Source organism: Stylophora pistillata, chromosome 3 (assembly GCF_964205215.1).
Source record: "Stylophora pistillata chromosome 3, jaStyPist1.2, whole genome shotgun sequence".
NCBI classification, from domain to species: Eukaryota; Metazoa; Cnidaria; class Anthozoa; order Scleractinia; family Pocilloporidae; genus Stylophora; species Stylophora pistillata.
This window is the reverse complement of record NC_142521.1, coordinates 17679728-17704652: the sequence shown is the minus strand read 5'-3', so window position 1 is coordinate 17704652 and position 24925 is coordinate 17679728. Positions and strand designations below refer to the sequence as shown.

General features: G+C 38.2%; 1 protein-coding gene across 4 annotated transcripts in view; it reads left to right on the top strand.

The window, feature by feature from the left end:
- The window catches only part of LOC111342257 (uncharacterized), a 46823-nt gene extending 26233 nt beyond the window's left edge, over positions 1-20590 (top strand). The window contains exons 15-37 of one of the 4 annotated variants that reach the window (XM_088753669.1): positions 223-361; positions 960-1285; positions 1505-1643; positions 2048-2373; positions 2672-2810; positions 3252-3577; positions 4084-4222; positions 4487-4812; positions 5988-6126; positions 9033-9364; positions 9508-9646; positions 10249-10577; positions 10890-11028; positions 11398-11723; positions 12030-12168; positions 12382-12707; positions 13044-13182; positions 13814-13915; positions 14774-14861; positions 17620-17661; positions 18079-18126; positions 19458-19512; positions 19843-20590. In XM_088753669.1, the coding sequence (XP_088609795.1) occupies positions 223-361; positions 960-1285; positions 1505-1643; positions 2048-2373; positions 2672-2810; positions 3252-3577; positions 4084-4222; positions 4487-4812; positions 5988-6126; positions 9033-9364; positions 9508-9646; positions 10249-10577; positions 10890-11028; positions 11398-11723; positions 12030-12168; positions 12382-12707; positions 13044-13182; positions 13814-13915; positions 14774-14861; positions 17620-17661; positions 18079-18126; positions 19458-19503 (4194 nt within the window). In that variant the 3' untranslated portion in view covers positions 19504-19512; positions 19843-20590. Of the gene's footprint in view, positions 1-222; positions 362-959; positions 1286-1504; positions 1644-2047; positions 2374-2671; positions 2811-3251; positions 3578-4083; positions 4223-4486; positions 4813-5987; positions 6127-9032; positions 9365-9507; positions 9647-10248; positions 10578-10889; positions 11029-11397; positions 11724-12029; positions 12169-12381; positions 12708-13043; positions 13183-13813; positions 13916-14773; positions 14862-17616; positions 17662-18078; positions 18127-19457; positions 19513-19842 lie in introns of all 4 variants that reach the window. The other 3 variants (XM_088753668.1, XM_088753671.1, XM_088753670.1) reach the window with 3 other exon arrangements.
- Positions 20591-24925: the final 4335 nt, after the last annotated feature.

The window sequence follows — 24925 nt, the reverse complement described above, 5'->3', positions numbered from 1 at the left end:
TTCAAAAGCTTACCAAGTTTCCCCTTTGGTCACCTTCGATAAAAAAAAAAAAGCGGAAGAATTAATTTTCCCAAGCAAATCTACTCAGATTGGTAACCAGTTAAACTTCATTCGTCTTCTGACAAATTAATTTGTCAAGGAAGATTTCCTCTCGGCGTGAGTGAGCGTAAATCTTCCTGTAACAATGTCTCTAAGGAAAAGAGATGATGATTTTCGTTACAGGTATTTGATGGTAATCAAGACAGAGACAGCATTGTATACCACAAATTGGTACGGCAAATTACGACACGTTACATCCGCTTCATTCCGGTGGAATGGCGTGGTCACATCTCTATGAGAGTAGAAATCTATGGCTGTACAGGTATTACATCGGGATCTATTTCAGTGCTATTGTTTCAGGAGTGGTACAGATTGGAACTTATTTAATAATGGTTGGACTCCTTTTTTTTTTAATTGTCATTCGCTCCAGCTTTTATAAAGTAATTTATGATGTAAACGTAATAACACAAAAATTAAAAGTTAAAAAAGAACTCTGGATAAAAATTACAGCTGAAAAGTATACCCTAATTAAATACATGTAGTTGAGAATTTGAACAAATACTAGAACTGGTCAATGCAGAAAGGAAAGCTCTTACAGACCACAACTTATGCTTATGTCTGTCGACCAGAGCAGATTTTAATTGATTGCATCGAAAGTGATCGTGGACTGCTTTGGTGTTATTTTTCTTCGCGCTGAAATTGGTCCACAAAACTCGCGCCACCATCGCAGCCAATTCAATGCAAATCAAAACCATTACCAACTTTGTCACTCTCGTGTTCCCGCGCTTTAAGCAGGTTGGCTGTTCGGCAAATCGAAGATTGGTTGGCTCATCCCAGAAAATAGATAAAGCCAACCCCCAAAGAATGGGGGTATTCTTTTCTCTTATCATCCCTTTATTTTTTTATTTAAAAAAATCAAGTATGCTTTGCACCGCTTGGTATGGAGGATGGAACTATCACTGATGTCCAAGTCAGTTCTTCTTCGCGACTGGATGACAATCATTCACCAAGTCAAGCCCGATTGAATTTTAAAGACGAAGGATTTAAGGCTGGGGGGTGGTCAGCTCAGACAAACGATAAAAACCAATGGTTGCAAGTAGATCTTGGCATTTATACCAGGGTGACGCGTGTGGCGACTCAAGGGTTGAATGCCAACGACGAGTGGGTGACTAAGTACAGGATACAGTACAGTGACGATGGAGGAAACTTCCAGTACTACAAGCAACAGGGTGACAACAAATGGACGGTATGTCTTCGTTAAATGTCCGACCCATGTGATGGACAAGAGCAATATCCAAGGCCACTTAAGGCTACTTTTCAATCCATACTCTTTTCAAACAAGACAATATTTTAGAAAGATGCATGTATTGTGCAGTACTTTCTTGAATGTTGTCTGTGACGCATACAAATTTAAGGGCTGTGTATGTGTCTTTCAAGAATCCTCCATGCTTGTTACAATTTACAGGTGCTGAAGGGGAATAAAGGAAGTGATACCATTGCACATAACGATCTGAATCCTCCAATCACAGCACGTTTTATACGGTTTTTACCAAACGGTTGGCACAATAAGATCTCCATGAGGACAGAGATCTATGGCTGTCCAGGTATGTTGAATATTAATCTGGAGTCCTGAGTCCAGTGGCCGAAAGATCATTAGAAAATTATCAACTAGATAAGAAGCTTCATAAGACTTCATAGGCAGCTGGAAATTTTTGGACCAGTCTTTCAGCCTCAAGAAAAATCTTCCGATATACAGAAATTGTTCAGAAAATATAGGGCAAAGAATCAATAAGTTTAATCGAACTCACTCTTTCAACGCTTTATGACTTTCTTTTCCGGTTCCACTTAAGTTTGGATTTTTATCCTTTGTTCCCTCTCGTCCTCATACTCCGAGTTGGAGATGCGATGAAGTGGATGCGTGGGTTATAATTTTTATATTCCATGAAAATTTCCTGTAAAGTTTGGGTAGTATCTACATCTGACACTGATCTTTTAACAACAAATGCAGCATGTGTGACGGCTCTTGGAATGGAAAGTCAGGCAATAGAAGATGCTCAGATAAGCGCTTCCTCGCAACTGGATGGTAACTATTCTGCAATACAAGGCAGACTGCACCTTAAGAGAAATGGTCAAAGGCAAGGTGGCTGGTCGGCTCTCACAAATGATCGTAATCAGTGGCTACAAGTGGATCTTAACACTTTTGCTCGGGTAACAGTAGTAGCGACCCAGGGAAGAGATGGATTCAAAGAATGGGTCACCAAATACAGTTTGCAGTACAGCGATGATGGTGTGACCTTCACTTTCTACAAGGAGTTTGACAGCAGCTCCAAAAAGGTGTGGTAACAATTTCACAGGTAAAATCTCACCTGATAGCCCTATACCTTACAATCTTCCACAAAGAAGTAAATCATTTTAGAGCAAATCATTTAAAAAAAGATTACTACCATGGATTTCACATTTATTTCATTAAAGCATGAGGAATCTGTTCCCTCATGCTCTGTTCCTTCTGCGCTAAAGATGTGTATGAAATATCAACCACAAAGTGTCTTGAAAGGAGAAATAGATGAAACGGTCCTAAAACAATACTTAAACCTTAGAATACTTCTTTAAAATCTTCATTCGTTCTACTTAGGTGTTTGATGGAAACCGAGATTCAGATAGTGTCGTATACAACAAATTGACTTCACCAATAACTACTCGGTACATACGGCTAATACCAATGGCGTGGAATAACCAGATCTCTATGAGGATGGAATTGTATGGCTGCCCAGGTAGTTTGAAATCCTTAAACTAACGACACCCACAACATTTTCAAAAGTAATTTGTAATCAAAAGACCGATTTAAGCACTAAGAAAGCAATTCAGGTGTCACTGTAGAGTTTAAAAGGGCTCTTTGTGTGTCACACCTGTCTAACTTGACAGTGAACGCCAATTAAGTGTGCTACTGTATCGACTCTTGGGCCACTTCCTCATGAAAAATAATCGACTGTTTTTTACTCATAAATACTTTTAACCGATGATCATTTTTTCCTCGAATATTGCCACAGTTTTGATGAATTGGTAACATACGTTTGTGTCACTCGAGTTTGTCTATATCATACTCTTAATTAAGACCTTTTGTCCTTACAGAACCAATTGAACCTAGCCCCTTTCGATTACGATTAGTCTTGAGAAATTTTCTTAAAAGACAGCTTTTCTGATTTTTAATCTAGGCTGTATGACACCGTATGGCATGGAAAATGGTAAAATTTTGGATGCTCAACTAAAGTCGTCTACTCAACTGGATGAAAATCATTCCGCAAAGTATTCCAGGTTACATTCAAAGGCAAATGGGGAGAATGGAGGAAGCTGGTCAGCGCTTACAAATGACGTAAACCAATGGCTTCATGTGGACCTTGGTACTTACTTGAGGGTTACGGGCATTGCTACTCAGGGGAGGAATGGGCACGACGAGTGGGTGACCAAGTTCAGGCTGCAATACGGCGAAGATGAGGACATCCTTCATTTTTTTGAGGATCCAGGACATTTTGCCGCGAAGGTTTGTATCATGAACTAGTTTTTCTCAGATTTCAGCAATGAAACGTTTGATATTGTTGATGCAATAGACAGTAAAGAATAAAGCTCGTTTCATCTCTAGTTATCTAAGTACTTCCAGGCCGTATTTCAACATTCCATTGTAAACTTTGGAGGAATCCAGCGAAAATACATAAAATTCTCACTAGCACAGCAACCAAAATTGTTTCCTTTTAACTTCATTTGAGAATAGAAACACTTAGATCAATTTTATATGTCGTAATGTTACCAGAAATAAAATTTTCACGAGCTCCTCTTTTGTGCATTATAGCTTAAACATTTGTGGTTATGGAGATCGAAGTAAATCAAATTGATGGTAGACGATCTTTATCAGAAAGTTTCTAATTTAAAACGAACTCTAGGAAACTAGAACCGAGGCATTTTGTTGTTAGGCTTTGAGAGAAATCAGTTCCAAACAAGAACTTGAGTCATCATCTTTGTTGTTAAAGTATTTTTTGTTGTTGTATCAAGGTTTTCAAAGGAAATACAGACAGTAACACTGTTGTGTACGACACACTGACTCCACCAATTATAACGCGTTATATTCGATTCAAACCTACTGAGTGGCACAATCGAATATCAATGAGGGTCGAGATCTATGGCTGTTCAGGTATCTAGAATGATCTTATTTACTTTGTACAGAGACGATTCAAATACCAAAGTTTGACTTTCTTTTCGAGCTTCTTTGCAGACAATAAATTGCATTTTTTGTTCTCGTTATTAATCACTCATGGAAAGGCTGATTGTGGCTCTCTGCGTGTGGTGAATGACAATATCTCTAACTATGATTCTTAGTAGAGAAAATGCCAGCCATTCTTAATCAAACGATGGCGTCTATTATTAACTGTCATCATTCTACTTTTGTCAAACTAAGGTTGCATAAATCCTCTTGGAATGGCATTTGGATCGATATCTGATATTCAAATAACAGCATCATCACAATTGGATGGCAATCATTCTGCATCACAGGCCAGGTTACATTTCCAAGCAGATGGTTACAAAGTTGGAGGTTGGTCAGCTCTCACTAATGATGTTAACCCATGGCTTCAAGTGGACTTGGGTAGTTATACAAAAGTGACGCGCCTAGCAACTCAGGGGATGGATGGCTACAATCAGTGGGTGACCAAATACATGTTACAATACAGTGATGATGGCATAAACTTCCACCTCTACAAGGAAGCTACATCCAGCTCTGCAAAGGTACCAGATATCCTAAGCTTTTATTTTCTCTACTAAGTTACAGACTTTTGCTAACAGATATCGTGCAGCTGTCATTCGTTGCTGCTTTATAAAAATGTAAAACTGACAAAAAAATTCAGAAGAAAGAGAAACATGGTCGAGAAAGGAAGATCCTCCATCTATTCATCCATCCATTTCTCTTTCGCTCCCACTCTTACCTCCATCCATTCATAAATCCTTTTAGTCACCGCAACTACTCCATGCATTCGCTCAATCCATTCATTTGTCCATGCGCTCATCCGTCCACTTATCCATTTATTCATCCATGAAGTATTCTGTTCCTTCTTCTAACCTGATTAGTGTTGCTCAGTCAATTGTTGAACCATTCTTTGATTATTAAAGCATGGGATAACATCAGTGGCCGTCTCACTGAAAAAATTTATACGTTACAAAGTCTTGCTGCACGAGTAATCACCTCACAACTACCGGTTATCTACTAAGGAATTACTGAGTATGCTCGGCTTGTCACATCTCAAGGAGAGAAGAAACGAACAAAAAGCTCTAATGATGTTTAAAATCATGAGTGATATGAACCCAGCCTAGTTAGAAGATATCTTCTGTATTGATAACGGGAAATCGGTGTGTAATCTTAGAACCTCTAGTAGGAATCTAGTTTTACCGGTTGTTAAAACAGACTACTAAAGGACAAGTTTTGCTTACATTAGGACGAAAGTTTTGAATACGCCAACAAACGAAATTTGAAAGGTGCATTTAGGCTTTTAAGAACAAAACAACTTTTCTTTGATCGAAGTTACCGCGGTTAAATAAAGTTTTGTATCTATTTTTCTATTCCTCCAACCATCTATACATCTCATACATTTTCTCAATCCACCTACCTATCTATCCATCCTTCTATACATTCGCCCAGTCCATCCATCTATCTTTCCATCCGTCCACTGATTCATCCATCCTTCTGTCTATCCGTCCATTAATTCCTTTATCCATCCACCCTTCCTTCCTATCTATTTGCTCAATCTATCGATCCACCGTTTATTTGTCGGTTGATCTCACCATTTACGCATCAAAACTGGTGCATTTATCTTCTCAACATCAGTCAGACCCCAAGTCTGGTTGAGCGAACCCAAGTAGTGTTCAAAATTTTCGTTTCCTTTTCTATTTCTTTGTCTATTGTCTAGGTGTTCGATGGAAATCAAGACCAAACGACTGTTGTTTATAATGCATTGAGCCCACCAATAGCCACACGCTACATCCGAGTGAAGCCGGTAGCCTGGAACGACCACATATCGATGAGAATGGAGATCTACGGATGCCCAGGTACACCTCTTGTTGGCATCATCCCAGCATGGGCGACGCTGTAGAAACGGTTTGACAAAACCTTTACAACAACTAAAACCCATAAAATCTATCAGACTATCTTTAAAGATTTTACTATATATATATATATATATATATTTAGTATAATTTCAGAGCTGAACAAAGAGTTTCTAGCAATCTGATTGGTCGAGCGGTTCCTTATATGACGCTATATAAACCGCTCAGCGCGGTTTATATAAAATGTTAAACTAAAATGTTAATAAATGTTACTAAAATGTTATGATTTTAGAAATTTCTCTGTTTTTCAGCTCTGAAATTATACTAAAACAGTTATTCGCCTCAGGTTCGGTGAATATTGTCGAATAATCCCCTCGACTTCGTCTTGGGGATTATTCGACGATATTCACCTCGCCTTTGGCGAATAATTGTTAAATATATATATAGAAATGAATAAAGGCTGATAGTTTCGAAAGAAACTGTTTGGGGCTGCGTCGGTGGGAGTAACGAAATAATTTGGATATATCAACAAAGTTGAAGTGGTAAATTGGCCACCGTAACGATTCCAAAAGCTGACGTTTCGAGCGTTAGCCCTTCGTCGGAGCGAATAGAGGAATTGTGGGTTGTGTGTACTTTTAACGGCAGAGAATGGAGCTACGTTATTGGTGGGAACATGGCAACGAGAAAAACAAGAATAAATTAGTGGAATGAAAAGCGTTCGTTGATCCCTGTGGGATTTAGACTGCCTGTTTGAAAGATGAGCTTTTGTTTAAGATTTTTACGGCTTTCCGAAAAGGAATGACAAGGACACATCGAAACCAGTCGCTAGACATTTTAATTTACCTAATCATTCTAAGCAACATATGGCAATCTGCGGTCTTTCCTTACACTTAGGTAGCACGGAAAGCCGTAAAAATCTTAAACAAAAGCTCATCTTTCAAACCGGCAGTCTAAATCTCACAGGGATCAACGAACGCTTTTCATTCCACTAATTTATTCTTAGATACAACGAATATATGAAGCTCATATATTTTGAACTGCGGTTGTAAATACATATGATGCACGACCCTCGCAGTAGAGAGCGCTATTTATGCAATAGCGAAAATCAGGCCTGAAAAAAAAAAAAAAATCAGGTATTTTCGCTATTGCATAAATAGCGCTCTCTGCTGCGAGGATCGTGCATCATATGTAATTTATTTTTGTTTTTCTCGTTGCCATGTTCCCACCAATAACGTAGCTCCATTCTCTGCCTTTAAAAGCACACACAACCCACAATTCCTCTATTCGCTCCGACGAAGGGCTAACGCTCGAAACGTCAGATTTTGGAATCGTTACGGTGGCCAATTTACCACTTCAACTTTGTTGATATATCCAAATTATATATATATATATAGAAAGTTTAAAAAATTGCCAGGATGGACAACTTCTGACGTAAAAATATAAAAAATTTTAATAATAAACGTTTCGGTCAGAGACCTTCTTCAGTTATTTACAACTTTTGAAATGAAAAAAGAGCATTAAATAGGATCGAAGTGCTAATGATTACGTAATTACAGATAACGACTGATGAACTGGTGCTAATAAACAAAAATCCTAATTACAAAGAAAGCAATGGACAAAATACAAGAAACACCCTAAAAACTAAGAGATAAGAATACTAAATATGTTAATATGAGTGGCGTAATCAATTGCAAAGAAGCAATGCGGCGAGCATTAAAAAAGGGAAGGCCCACTTTTTACTACAACTGTAAACCGTAACAAAATTCCAAAACAAGGCCTTTGGAGCCCGAAAGGGCAAATTAGCAGCAAAATCCCTGGAAGGGCCCTTAAATGATACTAATCATGATAAGATCGCTTGGCAGGGCCTCTGAGTCCAATCCACACCTAAAGGGCCAACAAAATCCAAGAAAAGGGCCTAAACAATTGCAAAGAAGCAATAGACAAATTTGCTATAATTAATTTTCCATCTTATATTAGGCGCTACTAATTGATCGTTCAAAGGTCCTTTTCTTGGATTTTGTCGGCCCTTTAGGTGTGGTTGGACTCAGAGGCCCTGCCAAGGGATCTTATTATGATTAGTATCATTTAAGGGCCCCTCCAGGGTATTTGTTGCTAATTTGCCCTTTCGGGCTCTAAAGGCCTTGTTTTGGGATTTTGTTACGATTTACAGTTGTAGTAAAAAGTGGGCCTTCCCTTTTTTAATGCTCGCCGCATTGCTTCTTTGCAATTGATTACGCCACTCATATTAACATATTTAGTATTCTTATCTCTTAGTTTTTAGGGTTTGTTTCTTGTATTTTGTCCATTACTTTCTTTGTAATTAGGTTTTTTGTTTATTAGCACCAGTTCATTAGTCGTTATCTGTAATTACGTAATCATTAGCACTTCGATCCTATTTAATGCTCTTTTTTAATTTCAAAAGTTGTAAACTGAAGGTCTCTGACAGAAACCTTTTTTATTAAAATTTTTTATATTTTTTACGTCAGAAGTTGTCCATGCTCGCAATTTTTTAAACTTTCTATATATATATAGTAAAATCATTAAAGATAGTCTATGATAGATTTTATGGATTTTAGTTGTTGCAATTTTTTAAACTTTCTACGTTGGTGTTGGCTGTGAGGTTTGGACTGCGAGTCTTTATTGATCCTCCTGGCGCGGTGCACCTTTGTTGGCCTGAGAGTTCCATTAACGACTATGTATATATATATATATATATATATATATATATATATATATATATATATATATATATGTATATGTTGGAAGCCGCATGAGAAACGTTCCGATTTATTATCTTTTGAAAGCGTAAACTAACAGAACAAACGTATCACACTCCACTCAAACGAAGACCTTAACTGTTTGAAGAGGGATTCGCCTTCCACTTTCATGTTCTCTTTCAATACAAACAGGTTGTGTAGCACCACTTGGCATGGACAGCGGAGCAATCACCGATGCACAGATAAGTGCTTCTTCACAGTGGGATGATAATCATGCGGCCAGGCAAGGAAGGTTGCATTTTAAGAGAGTTTTCGGCACCTCCGGTAGTTGGTCATCACGTAGAAATGATTTAAACCAATGGTTTCAAGTGGATCTTGGTCAATATACTACAGTAACTGGTATAGCGACCCAAGGCAGAAGTCATCCATGGATAGACCAGTACGTAACAGCATATAAGTTACAGTATAGTGACGATGGAGTATCTTTTCAGTTTTACAAGGAGACGCCACTCGAAGCTGAGAAGGTATACCTTTATAGTCACATTGATTCTACCTTTATTCTGTCTTCCAGGAAGCTTAATTGATTGGGGGGAAGGGTGAGGGTGAGGTCTTTAGAAATTTTCTGATGAAGAGCTCACTTTTCACCGATCTCAATAATTTTAAATAGGTCTTCCGTGGAAATAAAGACAGAGAGACCGTCCTCTATAACGAAATACGCCAACCAATCAGAGCACGCTATATACGAATTAGACCAGTGAGTTGGAACCGACACATATCCATGAGGGTTGAGATCTATGGCTGTCCAGGTAATTCCCATATTCCTTATTATCATTATTATTATTATTATTATTATTATTATCATTATTATTATTATTAGTATGTTGTGTTATCATCACAATAATTACTGTCATTATCATTATCACTATTGTCATCGACATCATCACTAGGATGGACTGCTCGTAGTCTATTATTTCCAGGTTATGCATTTGTTTTTGTAAGTCTCACTTGTACAAAAAGTATTGGAAGTGCTAATTAGGAAAGTGGTAAAAATTACCCGAATGGTGAGGGTGAGCTCAAAAAATTCGTACGGATGACCTGTTGTCATCCTAACGTTGACAAAGATGAGTTTTAGTTTGATACGGCGATTAAGTTGCCTTGAAAAATTCACTTTCTTCGTAAACTGAACATTTTTAAAACTTGCAAGTCCCGCTGTGCAATACTTCGTTAGGAAATAACTATCTTCTGAAGGTATGGCCTCAACTTTGAGTTTGATAGGTTAAGTGGGCAGTATAGCATGAAAGTGCATTTTGAAAGCGATTCCAAATGTTATGTGCTGCAATATCACTACTAAGCATTTTTCAACCTTTTTTAACCTATACCTGCGATTTGTTTCTTTCTACATACTCAGGCTGTGTTGCCCCCCTCGGTATGGAAAGTAAATCAATCTCTGATGCACAAATATCTGCCTCCTCACAACTGGATGATGATCATGCTCCAGAGCAGGCCAGGTTGCACATTCAAGCAGCCATTAATAGTAGAACTGGGGGGTGGTCTGCTCGCAAGAACGATCTTTATCAATGGTTTCAGGTGGACCTTGGAAGTAAAACAATTGTGACACGTGTAGCAACACAAGGGATAGATGGACTGGATGAATGGGTGACCAAATACAGAATACAATATAGCTATTCCGGGATTAACTTCCAATTTTACAAGAAAGCAGAACATAGCTCTGCACAGGTATGCTCTTACCGCTCTATTCTAAATATGTAGTTAGGATAAATTGACACTATTTAATATTTACTTTACGACGTTACAGATTGATCAATCTGACGCCTGTGTAAGTAAATGAGAAAATTCTTAGCCCAGTTTTGCTAATTTGAATATTCAAAATGAGTGTTTGAGGGAAGAATGGATGTCTTAATGGATGGTTAGGTGGGTGAATGAGTTTGTAAGCGGTGTAAGTTCTAAGGTCACTTTATATTGACTCACCGAGAATACCAAGGGAAACCAAATGTTAAATACAATTTTTTTTTAAACTTTCTTTTAAAGGTTTTCGACGGAAATGAAGACAGTGCAACAGTTGTAGTTAACAAACTGACCGACGAAATCAGAGCGCGTTTCATCCGCCTATTGCCAATAGAGTGGCACAAACACATATCAATGAGAATTGAGATTTACGGATGCCCAGGTATAATCAATTATTTCCGACGTCTTTGTCTATCACGTCTGAAAAGTGTCTTCTTTAGTAACATGACCACGGACATTTGGAAAAACGGTGGGTTTAGAAGAATCTTAGCATTGACTTGTGGTAAGGTTCTTCAACTTAGTTTAGGTGATTAGTCAAAAAGAGGCAGTTTTAGGTCTATCCAGCCAAACGCGTGATCATTTTCATCCAAGAACTGGCCTTTTTTTACCTGATGATGAAAAAGGCCATAGCAATACGTTTAAGTCCTCTAGATTGGAAACAAAGATTAAATTTTACTTTTGTAAATTAGGTCTCACCGATTCCACGAAGGAAACTGCATTTACTTCCTGATCCTTGTCTTGTATCTCCTAGACTGCATTGCACCTCTTGGTATGGAAAGCGGAAACATCGCTGACTCCAAGATAACTACATCCTCGATTTTGAATGACGATAGCCGTGCAAGTCAGGCCAGGTTGAATTATAAAGCCGATGGTGGCTTAGGGGGAGGTTGGTCATCCCACACGAATGATGCTAACCAATGGCTTCAAGTCGATCTTAGTATTTACACAAGAGTGACACGTGTTGCCACTCAAGGAAGGAATGGGTACGATCAATGGGTGACCAAGTTTAAGGTGGAGTACAGTGAGGATGGCCAAAGTTTCCAGCTTTACAAATCATCAAATGCCAGCGTAGCGAGGGTATGTTAAATCATTTTAAGACCGGTCATCTGAAACTTAAGAAAGGTGATCTTCCTAGTGACTTCAGTAGCTAAGCCTCGGAAAAAGTGCAACTAAAGGAAACGAATATTGTATTTCTACTCCTTAACAGTGACAAATATTGATGAAATACACCCAGCTCAGCTCCATGATTACGCTTTTTATAACTGATATGAAGAACACTCCTTTTCTGTGACAAATTTTCCATCCGATGTTACTACGGGATGACAGTATTAGGGTTTCTTGCATGCAAGATAATAACATTTATCTTTATCATTCTCTTAAAAGGTTTTTACTGGAAATCAAATTAGCGATGCAGTGGTTTACAACAGTATGAGCCCACCAATCACAACAAGGTTTATACGGCTTATACCAGTGGAGTGGCACAATCATATCTCAATGAGAGTAGAGATCTATGGCTGTCCAGGTGCTTTAAAAGAACATTACCACTAATTTTCTCTAATTAGGGTTACTTAATTGCAAAAGACACCTTACATTTTACAGATGCGGGTCCTTACATGATGAAATGTAACAATCCAAGCTAAGCAGAATCTTGTTCTCGAAAGGTTACACGAATTTATTGCCACAGTGAAAGGATCAAAATTATTTGTCTTAAAAAATTCTTTATTTTCGAATACAGGATGCGTTACAGCACTTGGTATGGAGAATAGAGAAATATCTGATGCCAACATTAGGGTATCTTCACAGCTGGACGGGGACCATGGCGCAAAAGAGGCAAGGTTAAACTCGAAAGCAGACGGGGACAAGGGAGGGGGATGGTCAGCCTTGAACAATAACTTCAATCAGTGGCTTCAAGTGGATATTGGTGGCAACTCTCGAGTAACAGGTGTTGCGACTCAGGGGATGAATGGAAATGACCAGTGGGTGTCCAGATATCGGATACAGTATAGCAGTGACGGAGTGACTTTTGAATTTTACAATGCAACGGAAGACAGTTCAGCAAAGGTATGATAATGCTGAAGAGAGCAAAGAGGTTAGCTGTTAGACCTTCTTTTTATTCAAGTGCTAATTTTAAACATATCAGTTAATTGTTGGGCCGTAAAATGCTAAAAAAAATCAGATCCCTTCTATGGGCCTTATTTATGCACCTGGACCCAGTTTTTCAAAGGGCGAATAAATCGCTATTCAGCGGATAAGTGATATCAAAGCCTTCCCGTTATCCACTGGATTAAGATATATCCAGTTGATAGCGTTATCCATACTTCGAAAAAACGGGCCAGAACGTTACCCAGCAAACTGATCATTTTTGGCTTCTGTTTAAGTCCTTTACTATCTCAACAGGTATTCTATGGAAATCAGAACAGTGATACGGTTGTAAAAAACATATTAAGTCCACCAGTAACAGCACGTTACATTCGCCTGATGCCTGTTGAGTGGCACAATCACATATCGATGAGGGTGGAAATCTACGGCTGCTCAGGTAGAGTAACTTCCCTTTATTGATGAACGGAGACGCTTCTGATCGAAGAGAGATATTGGGTGCGATACCTGCGAGGGTACACAATGGGAAATTAGTCTGCCAAATAGTTTCAAAATGCGCACAATTTCACAGAGGAGAGTAGTCTGACTAGAGCTCAAATCGTACGAGCGTGCAGCATGTGATCGATTGGAAATAACTAATTATGATTTTAGACTAAGTTTGCATTACGCGAATGTTAACTGTCCCTCTTTCATTTCTTACATTACCTTTTTCCCTACAATTTGATTTGTTACAGTGCACAACTTCAAGCCTTGACAAACGGTTTTTCTGTTTTTGTGTTTCATTCAGAAAAAAACTATTGTGTAAACCCTGAATGCACAACACTGCCGAGAGCCAGTAAGATTGCAAGGATCATCAGTGATTCTAAACAGGATGTAGTAACAATCAAAACGCAGCTCATTCCTCCCTTTCAAATATCAGTTTGTTTCTCTATAAAAAAAAGTTGGCCCGAATTAGCAATGGATTGATTTGATTCCCTCCGCGTCATGTTGTTACGGCGCATGTTTTGATTTATTTCGTAAGCTAGAGAAAAACCTAAAGCCTACATTTTAAACTTTCTTTTACCTTCTAGTGTTTACCGATTCGCCAACCGTACCATCACCAGAAATGACGACAAAAGCTAACCGAGAAGAGGGAAGACTCGCTGCGAATAAAGGAAACAGGAAAACAGAAGGTGCTAATGAAACTTCAGGCTAATCGCTGTGTCGTCTCGTCTGCAGACGCCGACGACACAGCCCGTTACGACACAGCCCTTGTTGAGACCCAGGTTGACTTGGCCAAAAAAGTCAATATGTCTTCCATTTTTACGTTCAAACACCGTTCCAAGAACATGCGTAGGTTGTTGATGTCACTCATATAACCGTTTTTTTTTCATTTTCGTTTTCGTCTTAAGTCATGACCCACTGCATATTTTCATAATAGACTTTGCAGGCGCGTAGCGTCCTATACGCATATACGCACGTGCGTACTTAAAAAGACTAGAAAATTTTGAAAACATTGTTGTGTTTGCGCCGAGTTTGCTCAAAATAAGGGCAAGACGTTTTGTTCTTTGCTTGTATTCACCCAACTATTTCGAACAAGAACTAAAGAACGCAGCATTTTTCGCTCAATTTACTTAGGTTTCTATATCATATGTACTTGTGCGTACTTGAAAAAATGACCACGCTACGTGCCTGCTTTGTAATTTTTTCAGTTTCTTGCCTTTCGCCTTTGTAGCCGATAGTTTCGGAATTTTGATCAGCAGGAGGGCTGATCCGGGTCAGTCTCGAGAAAACCACACCTCAGCGAAGACTAATTACCTACGTTTGAGTAAGACGAGTACTGCGCATTTTTCAAGATAAGTCAAGGTGGACTATAACTCAACTGAGGTCATGTGAAGAGGCCCGATAATACCTCCCTATCCTATTTTTGTGTCAAGACGAAAAAAATACATCTTTTTAGCTCTTTTAATTTCTTTTTCAAAAGTGAGGAAGATCAATTTCATCAACTTGATAGTTTTACTGAAGGATGCTTCTCATCCTTTGATTGATAGGTGTCAATGTACTTGCTGTGGTATTACCCGTGGTACTAAGCATTTTGATCGCTGCCGTAGCATTGGGTGTATTCTTCTACTGGAAAAGGTGAGAACAAAGCCCTACTTAACGGGAAAACTTGCTATGTCTAACGACTGTAATAATTCCATTATCATGGTACCAAAAAATGTATACCTTATTACAGGAAATTAACAATGCATGTAATTAACGCGAATTTCAAAAACTCGCGTTAATTTTATGTATCTTAATTTACCTCATTGTTAATTAAAATGACGTTAATTGAAAGCATCGTTATTTAAAGACACCTTTATTATAAGCAAAGCTACAATTCCTCTACGTCACCATCAGAGTCGGTTGACGCATCATCATTTAATATTAAGTTTAAAATGTCCTTAGATTCATCAGTGTACCGATCGTCTTCTCCGAGGGGATAACTCACTTCTTCAAATTTCTTGCGCAAAATGTCTATCGCATTTTTGTCATCCCATTTCACGGTCACTGCAATAGGTATTTCTAATCCACCTTGAACAAGTGGAGATGGCTTATATTTTATCGCTGTGACCTCTCCTTTTATGACAGCTTCTCTCTGCAGTGCGTGCCAAATATATCGGCTCAATTCTATTGGAATATGTCCGACCGTGGAAGGAAATATGGTTCCTGGCAATATTGTTTGCCCAGCAACTGCAAACCGGTCGTATTTATTGTCTTTTTCTTGCTTGAACGTGAGCTGTTGCTTTAAAAACGATTCCAGCTTGTGCGATACACGTGATAACCTCTTAAAGCAGTGTTGAATTTCAATGTGGGAACGGCTTCATCCGTACTCGTACCACTAATTATTTCACTGGCCTACTGAAATGAAGAACCGAGCTCTTTAGGCTTGTACAGCGATTACCTTTATCTTCAATGGTCAACAGTTTTCCGGTCTGAGGGTGAACACGTGAAGACTGGAATTTGTGAACCTGTGAGGACACATGCCGTTTTCGAGACGGAAAGCCACTAAAGTGCAAGATGTCATTTGATTGGTGGATTTCGATCCTTCGTGTTCAATTTTATATGAGCGGGGAAATCCGCAACTTAAGCGCAAATGCACCAGACATGTCAATCCTAATGTATTTCACAAGGGAGGGATCAAACACACAAGGCATTATTCTTCCTAGCAGTGAAGAATCTGGAGTTTTTCATTCAGAATATGTCAGCATAGTCACAGAAGTGCAGTCTATGCCGCAAGTCAAGAGAAAGAGAAAGACCTACCGCGAAGATGAGAAATTAAAATTGCCAAATATGCCAATAGCCATGGGACCGTAAACGCTATAAAACATTTTAGACAAGACTTCTCAAACCTGACTGCACTCTACGACCCTGGGTGGCGAAGTATCGACTTGAAGCGAAAAAGACGAGTTCGAGTGACTGTATTCAAATCTCTGAGAGAAGAGGGAGACCCTTACTGCTGCCTGATGAGCTTGACAGAAAGCTCCGAGCGTTCATTGTCAGCACAAGGACTGCAGGAGGGACTATCAACAAGCATGTTATTTATGGCATTTTGATGGGTCTCATTAAGACTGGTCTTGGAAGATATGGTCAGTATTTAAATTTTGTGATGACCAACGGTTGGTTACAGTCCCTGTACCAGAGAATGAACTTGACTCGAAGGATTGTAACCACGTCAAGGCCTGCTATCACCAAAGCAACTTGGCTCGAAGTAAAGGCAACGTTTCTACATGATATAGTGTTCGCTATAGTTGAAGATGAAATTCCCGATGAACTTATTCTAAATGTTGACCAAACACCGTCTAAGTTCGTACCCACGGATAACGTCACGATGGCAGAGAAGAGTCCTAAGCGTGTATCCAGAAATGGGAGTAGTGACAAACGTGGAATTACTGTTACTTTGGCGGAAACGTTAAGTGGACAAATATTACTGGTAAGACAAGCCGTTCACTGCCGCATGTCGAATTTCCAGCCAGGTTCTGTTTGAGTTACAATGAAAAGCACTGGAGTAACGAAGCCGAAACAATGGCTCTGGTAAATAAAATAATTTACCCGTATGTCACTAAAGTCAAAGAAGAGTTAGGCCTCCCTGAAACTCAAAAGGCATTGCTAGTATGGGATGCGTTCAAGGCACAAAGTACAGATAAAGTCTTGACCGAGCTGGAAAGGCTAAACATAAACGTTGTCGCAGTACCAAAGAACATAGCTCATCTGTTGCAGCCTTTGGATCTAACAACAAAAGGATCTGTCAAGAAGATGGAGAAGCGTGGTTTCAGTGACTATTTTACATCCACTATCACTGAAACATTGGAGAAAGACCCGCAAAGAGATGTCACCACAATCGAGGTGGACCTGAAGCTTTCAACACTGAAGCCAATCCACGCCAAGCTACTTATGAGTATATATGAATTCCTGCAAGGCGAAAAGGGGAGGAAAATCATCTTGAATGGATGGAAAGCTGCAGGAATAACAGAGGCAGTAGAAAGCGCCAGGAAGGGGCGCATTCCAACCCTGGATCCATTCATGCCTTAGTATCTTATGTTTTTTGCCGGAAATAAAGAGCAAATTTTGTTGTTGGCCGTTGTCGTTTTCTAACGAAATGAGTGCGAAAAATATTAAATTCACGTCTTAATTATGCAACGTACCGCACGGAAACTCGCGTTAATTAAATGTATGTAAACATAACTTTTGGAAAATTCGCTTTAATTTTATGACGCGTAAATTTTGTTCGCGTTATTAACATGCTTCGTTATATTCCTATAATAAGGTGGGTTTAATTTGAATAAAAATACTAAAATGTTATGAACATCGTTCTTTTCCTTTGATGTAAACTAATAAACTTGTTTTAAAATAGAAGAGCTCAAAGGAATGTGGACATCAAATCAGTTGCATATCAGACGTGAGTATAAGTCATATTTAGTTTGTTTGTTTGTTTGTTTGTTTTGTTTGTTTGCAAGGACAAACTTCTCAACCATATACTTCTTAACAGACTGAATCACCGACCGTTAATTACAGTTCAATACGATGTATGCCAGATCTTTTTAGTACTTTGGTCTTCACAACAATGTATTGATCAACTCATCAAATGCGCAGATCTCTACTTGCATATTGTTTACTTGTTTTTTTCTGGACTTAGTGTCTTTACTTGTGATTGTTTAGTCATCATTATTAACTCTTTGAACGAACACTGCTGCTGATTTATTAGGTCTTCTGTCATGCAGCTATAAACCTGCTTTTTACGGAGTCGTTATCTCGGTTATTCACGTATGTTATCTATGCATTTTTTTGTCTTGTTTTGTTTTGTTTTTTTGTCCAGGGGAACCAATGAATTAAACTACGCAGTGAACAAAATATATGATGATCGGTAAATATTTAATTTAAAACATTGAGAATTGTGGCATTCTGGTATAAATGTTTACCCTGGTCCCTCTTGCCGCACACTCCATTGCAAAAACGTTGAGACGTAAAAGACAAAGAACGATGAGACCCAACAACTTTATGGGTACACAAAAACATGATAACGACCATTCTTTGCACGTGGTATACGATGGAAGCCATCCGCACTTTCCTGACAGGAAATAATTATTATACACCAAGATTTGCCATGGATAATGGAAATTATGAAACATTTCCCATAAAGCCGTTCGGTATCATCTTTCATGAGCCATGCTTTTCAGATGTTAGCGTTTCTTGCAATCGAGTATATACAACGTACAATACGTACACCGACCACAGAAACGTGCAACGCGCCTTACTTCTTTCTTAACAATCTTTGGCTCAGTTCTTCACTAATGATTGATATTCTACAGAGTTTGCACAACGTGACGCGCATCCTCTTGGTATCGATTTCCTTTAATGCTGATGCTTTCTTGTAAATTGTCATCAAATGTTATTTTAAAACGATAGTATATAATACGTTGGATTCTTTGTCGTATTTTAACGAATTAACAATGGTAAATTATGTACTTGTCAGAAACTCTCACAGACATAATATATCTACTTGTTTCTGTAATCTTAATTTTAATTTGCCCTGAATCTAATTTATCCTGAAGGTAGTCGGACGTTTACCGTAAGGGCAATCAAAGAATGAAACATGCTTAATGTGAACCCAAAACTCATTAAATCAATTCAAGTTAATCAAATTCTTGTGCAATTATTCATGTAAATTCATTTTAAATAATTTTAAACCAGTTTCAAGAAATCAAATTTTAATGTAACTATGTGAACGTTTATCGTTCTTGCTATTACTACTATTCTTTTATTTCGATTTCCATTCATTCTAAGGGTCATGAGTTCATCAGTTTAATTACTGTCAATTGTTACCCTCGTTAAACAACGTCCATTACTACTACTTCATTAAATAAGTAGACTCCAAGTAACCTTAGAGTTGTTCATCACGATGGATGTCATATGACGTCAAAATGTGTCAACTCACTTTTTTTGTTAACACATTTTGACATCCATTTTGTCTCGATGAATAACTTCGAGCCAATATTGATCTGGCCCCGTTTGTTTGAAGAGTAGATAACGCTCTACGCTGGGTAAATCTCTTTTCGGTGGATAGTGCAGTACTTTTTGTAATCAGTTATCCGCTGAAGAGCGATCTATCTGTTGAATAGCGTTATCCACCCCATCAGCAACGGGGCCTAGATCTAAGTAACAAATTTACTTCCTGATTTCCTTCTTTCGCTTCAGTAAATCCTCCGGTTATCAACTCCTCAGCGAAGAACACTTAAATTGATGAGAATAGGTAATTGTAATCGTAAGAATAATGCGCATTTCGACTGAGAGTCATAAAGCCAAAAGCAAATTAAGTAATACAATAGCCAATCAGAAGAGAGTAAAATATCACAAGCAGCCAATAAGAGTTCAAAGTAACCAGGCGAACTGCCTGAAACGTGAGAATTTGGTAGGTTAGGAGGATGGCAAGAACAAACCAACCCCGGGCTAGTTCCGACACTCACCTGGCTTTCGCTCTGTCTATTATCACTCGAAAAACTTAAAAAGTCCCAGAACTGCATTTGTGAAGATAAACCAAAGCGTTGATCATAAACAGTGTTATCTTTTTTCTTTCTGATAGGGATGCGGTGGTACCCCAGGATTCTAAAAACTGAAAAACTTCAGCACCAAGGATGCGTTTTAGCCTCTTACTATTTTAAAAGAAATTAAAATAAAAAAAAAAAGAAGTGGATAAGTAGGTGTCAAGATAGTCAAAGTAAAGAACGCTAAGAGAATTCATCAGGCAACCTTTTTCTTGTTAGTTAAACGATGATAAGTAAGTTAACCAGTTTTTCAATGTGCAACTCTGAAACAATTTCACTTTGTTAGTGTGTAGATGATATAAGTTTTTAACAGTTGATGATTACTGGCTCGTAGAGCGTTATTTTGATTTAGTGTCAGAGTGAACCGAAGCAAGCTGGAGAAAGCGCGGGAAAACGCGACTGACCAAGTCGTGATTGGCTTTAGTTTTGCATCTGATTGGTTGCACACTGATCTGAAAATCACACTGGCAACAACTCTTTGTTCAACTGAAAAAAACGGCTCGCAAGCTTTCATTAAACCCACACTCTAGACCAATGGATGATTATCATAATATGATTATCTTGATTAAATTTTTTACTCTCTTGTGGATATGATTTATTGAAAAATACCTTTATCCCAAGTCTGATTAGTTGTGAACAATTTCAGGGAGTGTGTCACTGCCGTGAATAAACTTCATTATAATTTATCTTGACAGTAAGAGTAATCTGACTCCAAACATTCAAAAACGTGACTGTCTCACAATCCAAAAACAATCAGTTTTAAAATAAAAATCTATCTTCCTTGAATCCAACTCCTCTTGTCTGTAAAAGTAGTTCACGCGGCTGCTTTTTCTACTAGTTAGAGATAATTATAATAGACCGGTTTTCCAAATTAATGAAATCAATCTTATTTCGACATGCAATTAAAGCAGTGGTAAAACATGAATCCTGAAGAAATGGAGGCTTGCCGGTGCTCGAACATTTAGTGAATGCTGTCACCAACATGGAAACGAAGCCACATGTAAACAGCGAGGCAAATATTACTGCGCTCTTTGTTCCGGCCTTTAAGAAACTTGGTCATAAAATTATGAAATAATTATAGTTGAACGGTTTCCTAGCAGGTGACATATTTAACAAGGTCACATTTCTTTCGATGTTTTTAAACAAAAGACATAAAAAACAAGGTGAAACAAAATACGACAAAACAACACAACACAAAAAGTCGCAAGGCTTCCAACAGGCCAGTCTCCTTGTAAGAAAATTTCTAAAAAAAAAGGTAAAAACATCCTATCAAAAAGGAAAATGCTTGGTCATATGATATTACAAAAAAAAATACATTTGGTTTTGTACCAAAGCGGCCGACCTTCTTTAGTAGGAAAACGACCAATGCAGATTTCATGCAAAGAACCACAGGTTTTCCCTAACCACTTACAAAGTCAGAACAAAAATTAAGAAAATGAGAATAACCGCGCACGCTTGGAAAAGTGCAGGATGATCTAGAAAGTCTAGAAGGGTAGAAGCTCAAGCAACTAAACGAGAGAATAGTTACCTTAAACAACCACGACGGCGACGGCAACGAGGGCGTGGAAAAACAAGAGATCTAATTGGCAGAACAATAGCTCAGCACGTGCATTTTGAAACTTTGTACATTTCTTAGCCGTCCTATGCAAAACAACAACGTGAAATCGCCAAAATTTGCGTCGTCTGCGAACCGAAACCGCGACGGCAAATTATTTTAATTTCCATTTGGAACTCAACGCTACTTTTATACGTCATGCTGAAGTTGAGCTGTGGCGCCGTATGAGACAGTAAGCTCATGCAGCCATTTTTGAAATTTTAACTAAGAGTAGAAATTAATTTTTTCATCGAAGTCTTCCTTAACGTTGCCGTCCTGACTGCTTAAGGTCCCTAATGAAAACAATGGCTGTACAATTTTTTAGTAACAGAAGACTATGAAAAGTGCTGATAAAATGGGGTTGGTTGGTTTGCTCGCGCTAAGTTTCAACTTAGGCACAAAAGTGCTCTCATTTGCGCGACAAAAATTGAATGTGTGAACTGGCCTTTAGATTAGCAACAATGTTTGCAAAAATGACTTTTTTTTTTAATCTCAAAGGAAAGCTATTGAACTGGTCATGAGACAATTTTCAAAACCATTGTTCTAGAAATTGGCAGTTGTACAATACGAAATCAGTCTCTGAATTTTCTCTAAAAATTTACCACAGCCTCCTTGGATTGACCTGAATATCAGTTTCTCATTACCAACGCCAGTCAATCTTTTCGTTGCTCATACGTTTACCACCCGGCCTGAAAAATTTTCTTCTTGGTAGTCCATTCGCTTGTGAAAACAACCACCAGTTTCATAGTTTACTTGATGTAGCTGCTGACGAGCTTGTTGAAACTTTTTTAGTTTTTAGAAAACATCTTCCCCTCCACAAACGGAAGATAAAAAGCTAATCGAGTGTCCATTTTCAAAGAAACATTTTCAGGGAGAAAGTATTCAGTGTTCATTTTCATGATGTTTTGTTTTATTTGCGCAATATCCACACGCAAGCGTCTTCATTTTCTCCACGTCCTTTTATTGTGGAATGCATAACTTCTTTGAAAAGGCGTCTGTTTCTGAAAAGCTGTCAAGTACCTTGAAATAATTTGTACCGCCTACGCACCTTGCAGCCATGTTGGTTTATGAATTCCTTTGAAGAAAATTGCTTTTTTAACGATGGCAATGTAAAATGGACTTATACCTGCCTAAATCATTAAGTGCTGCTTGAATGTCGATAAGGGGGAAATGTGTTGGCCCCTAAAGATCCTTTAAGCTGCTTTAACTCGCTCCACAATATCAAGGAACGGTAAAACGACTCCCAACATCTTAATTTATCTTTTTTTCTACCTCTAGTTATAATAGCTTTACAAGTACGTACACGACAGTATTGATGCTTTCTGTAGACACGTGAGAGACTGGTTAATAAAAAAAAATTATACAATGTAAAATAATATGAGGCACGCCGGACAACTTACTCTGGTAATTACACGCAAATGAAACAACGGATAATTCAAATAAACAGTTACTGGTGAAAATGTTCTTCTCAAGATGGTATTTACGCCGTGGAAGCGAACTTGAATCTTTTTCTTTCCTTTTCGTGACACGCCAAAGGTTTACTATCTTACCGACGATTAATACTCCAAAGTTTTCAAGGTTTCCATAAAAAATAAAAAAAGCAGGTAAGTTTTTGTTTTAATCTCTACAAGCCTTAATTTCAAAGCCTATAATCGACATGGTTAGTATTGGGCCTAGGCGATCTAACTTGGTGAAGCACTGAAGAAGGCTCCACACAAGTGAGCACCAAGCATGGTCACGTTACTTAAGACATCGCGATGAAATGATAAAAGTTGGTGTGATTTGTAACAGTTCTGCGGTTTATCTTATTCTGCTTTATCACAACTGTAAGACGTCGGACTGATGCTCTATTTAATTGGCATTTTCTCTCAAAACATTAGTTTCAGTCACAGTCATCGTCTTATTTTTAATCTGCGAGAGGTTGAAAAAAACGTTAACAAATACATTTCTTTACGTCATTCCAATTTCCACATGCAATGGCTAATGACACGGATTTTCATAACACCTGGCACTATTCAAAAAACTTGCTGAGACAACTAAAGCACTCAGCCTCGTTCAAAACCCCTTACATTCGTAGATATAAGTTTCATAGTCCTTTACTTAGACTTTCTTCAAGAGAAAAACGGCCTTCGTCCCGCAAAATCTTTTGGCAATGTTTGTCAACTAGAAGAAATGTATCAATCGTAACAATCTATAGTAAGTATCCGTTTGGTTCGAGGTTCATGATTTAATTAATTGCCTTCTATATTGCTAACATGTGGTTCATTCTTGCGGAAAGCAGAAACGTGATAAAGTTAAAGGTTATTCCGTCTCAGAGGTGTGTTGTTATTCAAGCCTTGAGTGCTGTGGAATCTAATTGACTGACCCCTTGAGTGTTAATGGCCTGTTACGTGCGATTTTCATGCATTATTGACTTCCTTTACACTCTTACATTTTAGGATCTCTGGTCTTTGTTCCTTACGACATCGTCGCTGTTTGAATGCAACGCACTCAGTTTGATTATTGGCAACCTTCTCAATTGAGATCTCACTGCAAAATGACACACTTCATCAAGAGCTCTTGTGAAATTTGAAGCCAGGAGTGTATTCATTTGCAAAACACACCTATACACCGTAACACAAATCAACAAAGGCTAATCTTTTGAATTGAAGTCATTAAACCAAAAAAATTTGTGAATTATTCAAAACAAAAACGCCATAATCACAGAACCACAAAAACAAAAAATCCATTTGTAAATTATACCAAAACACACACTATAAACCGTGAATTTATTCATTGAAAAGTGAAAAAAACACAAATGAGCTACTATATGTTAGCCTATTTTATGCATATAAAAAAACCTAAAGCTTTTGTTTTAACTTCAGAAAGCTTTTTGATTGGATATTACAGCATGACGATCTAACAAGTGAAAAACTGTAGCAGGCCTTGAATACAAACGTTAGTTTGGAGTTCACAATAGACGTAAGCGCGAGGGTGATCGAGACACCACGATATCACGATAAAAAGATTCATTTTTGGTTTCAAGTTCGTGACAGATTTGCAGTTTATTTCATTCCATCCTATCACAACTTCGAACCGACGCTCTTTTCACTTAGCGTTTAAAATATGCTTCACGCATCAGTGAAAGTATTTGGTATTTATTTATTTTGCATTCAAAGCAAAAGATCCTTGCACTGTTTTGTTTCCGTGAATATACAAAGGCATCTACATCATTGAGCACAACTTTCTTTTCGACGGCCACTTGTAGACACGTTGTCCGCGCTTTAGTGAAGGAAACGGAAATGGCTGCAACACACGCTAATAGCCCTTTTGAAATATTCATACCATATCTCTTGGCGAAATTTTTCACTTTTTCATCAGTTTTATCATCGAAACAACTATTCAGTCGAAGAAATTTTCGGTTCTGTTTAAAGTCGTTCTGAAAGCCGTTTGACTTGTACAAATGCACGCGATTTCTTGCGTTTAGTTGCGTAACCCCTGTACTCTCAGGGGTGATGAGAAATCACCCCTGAGAGTATCGGGGTGGA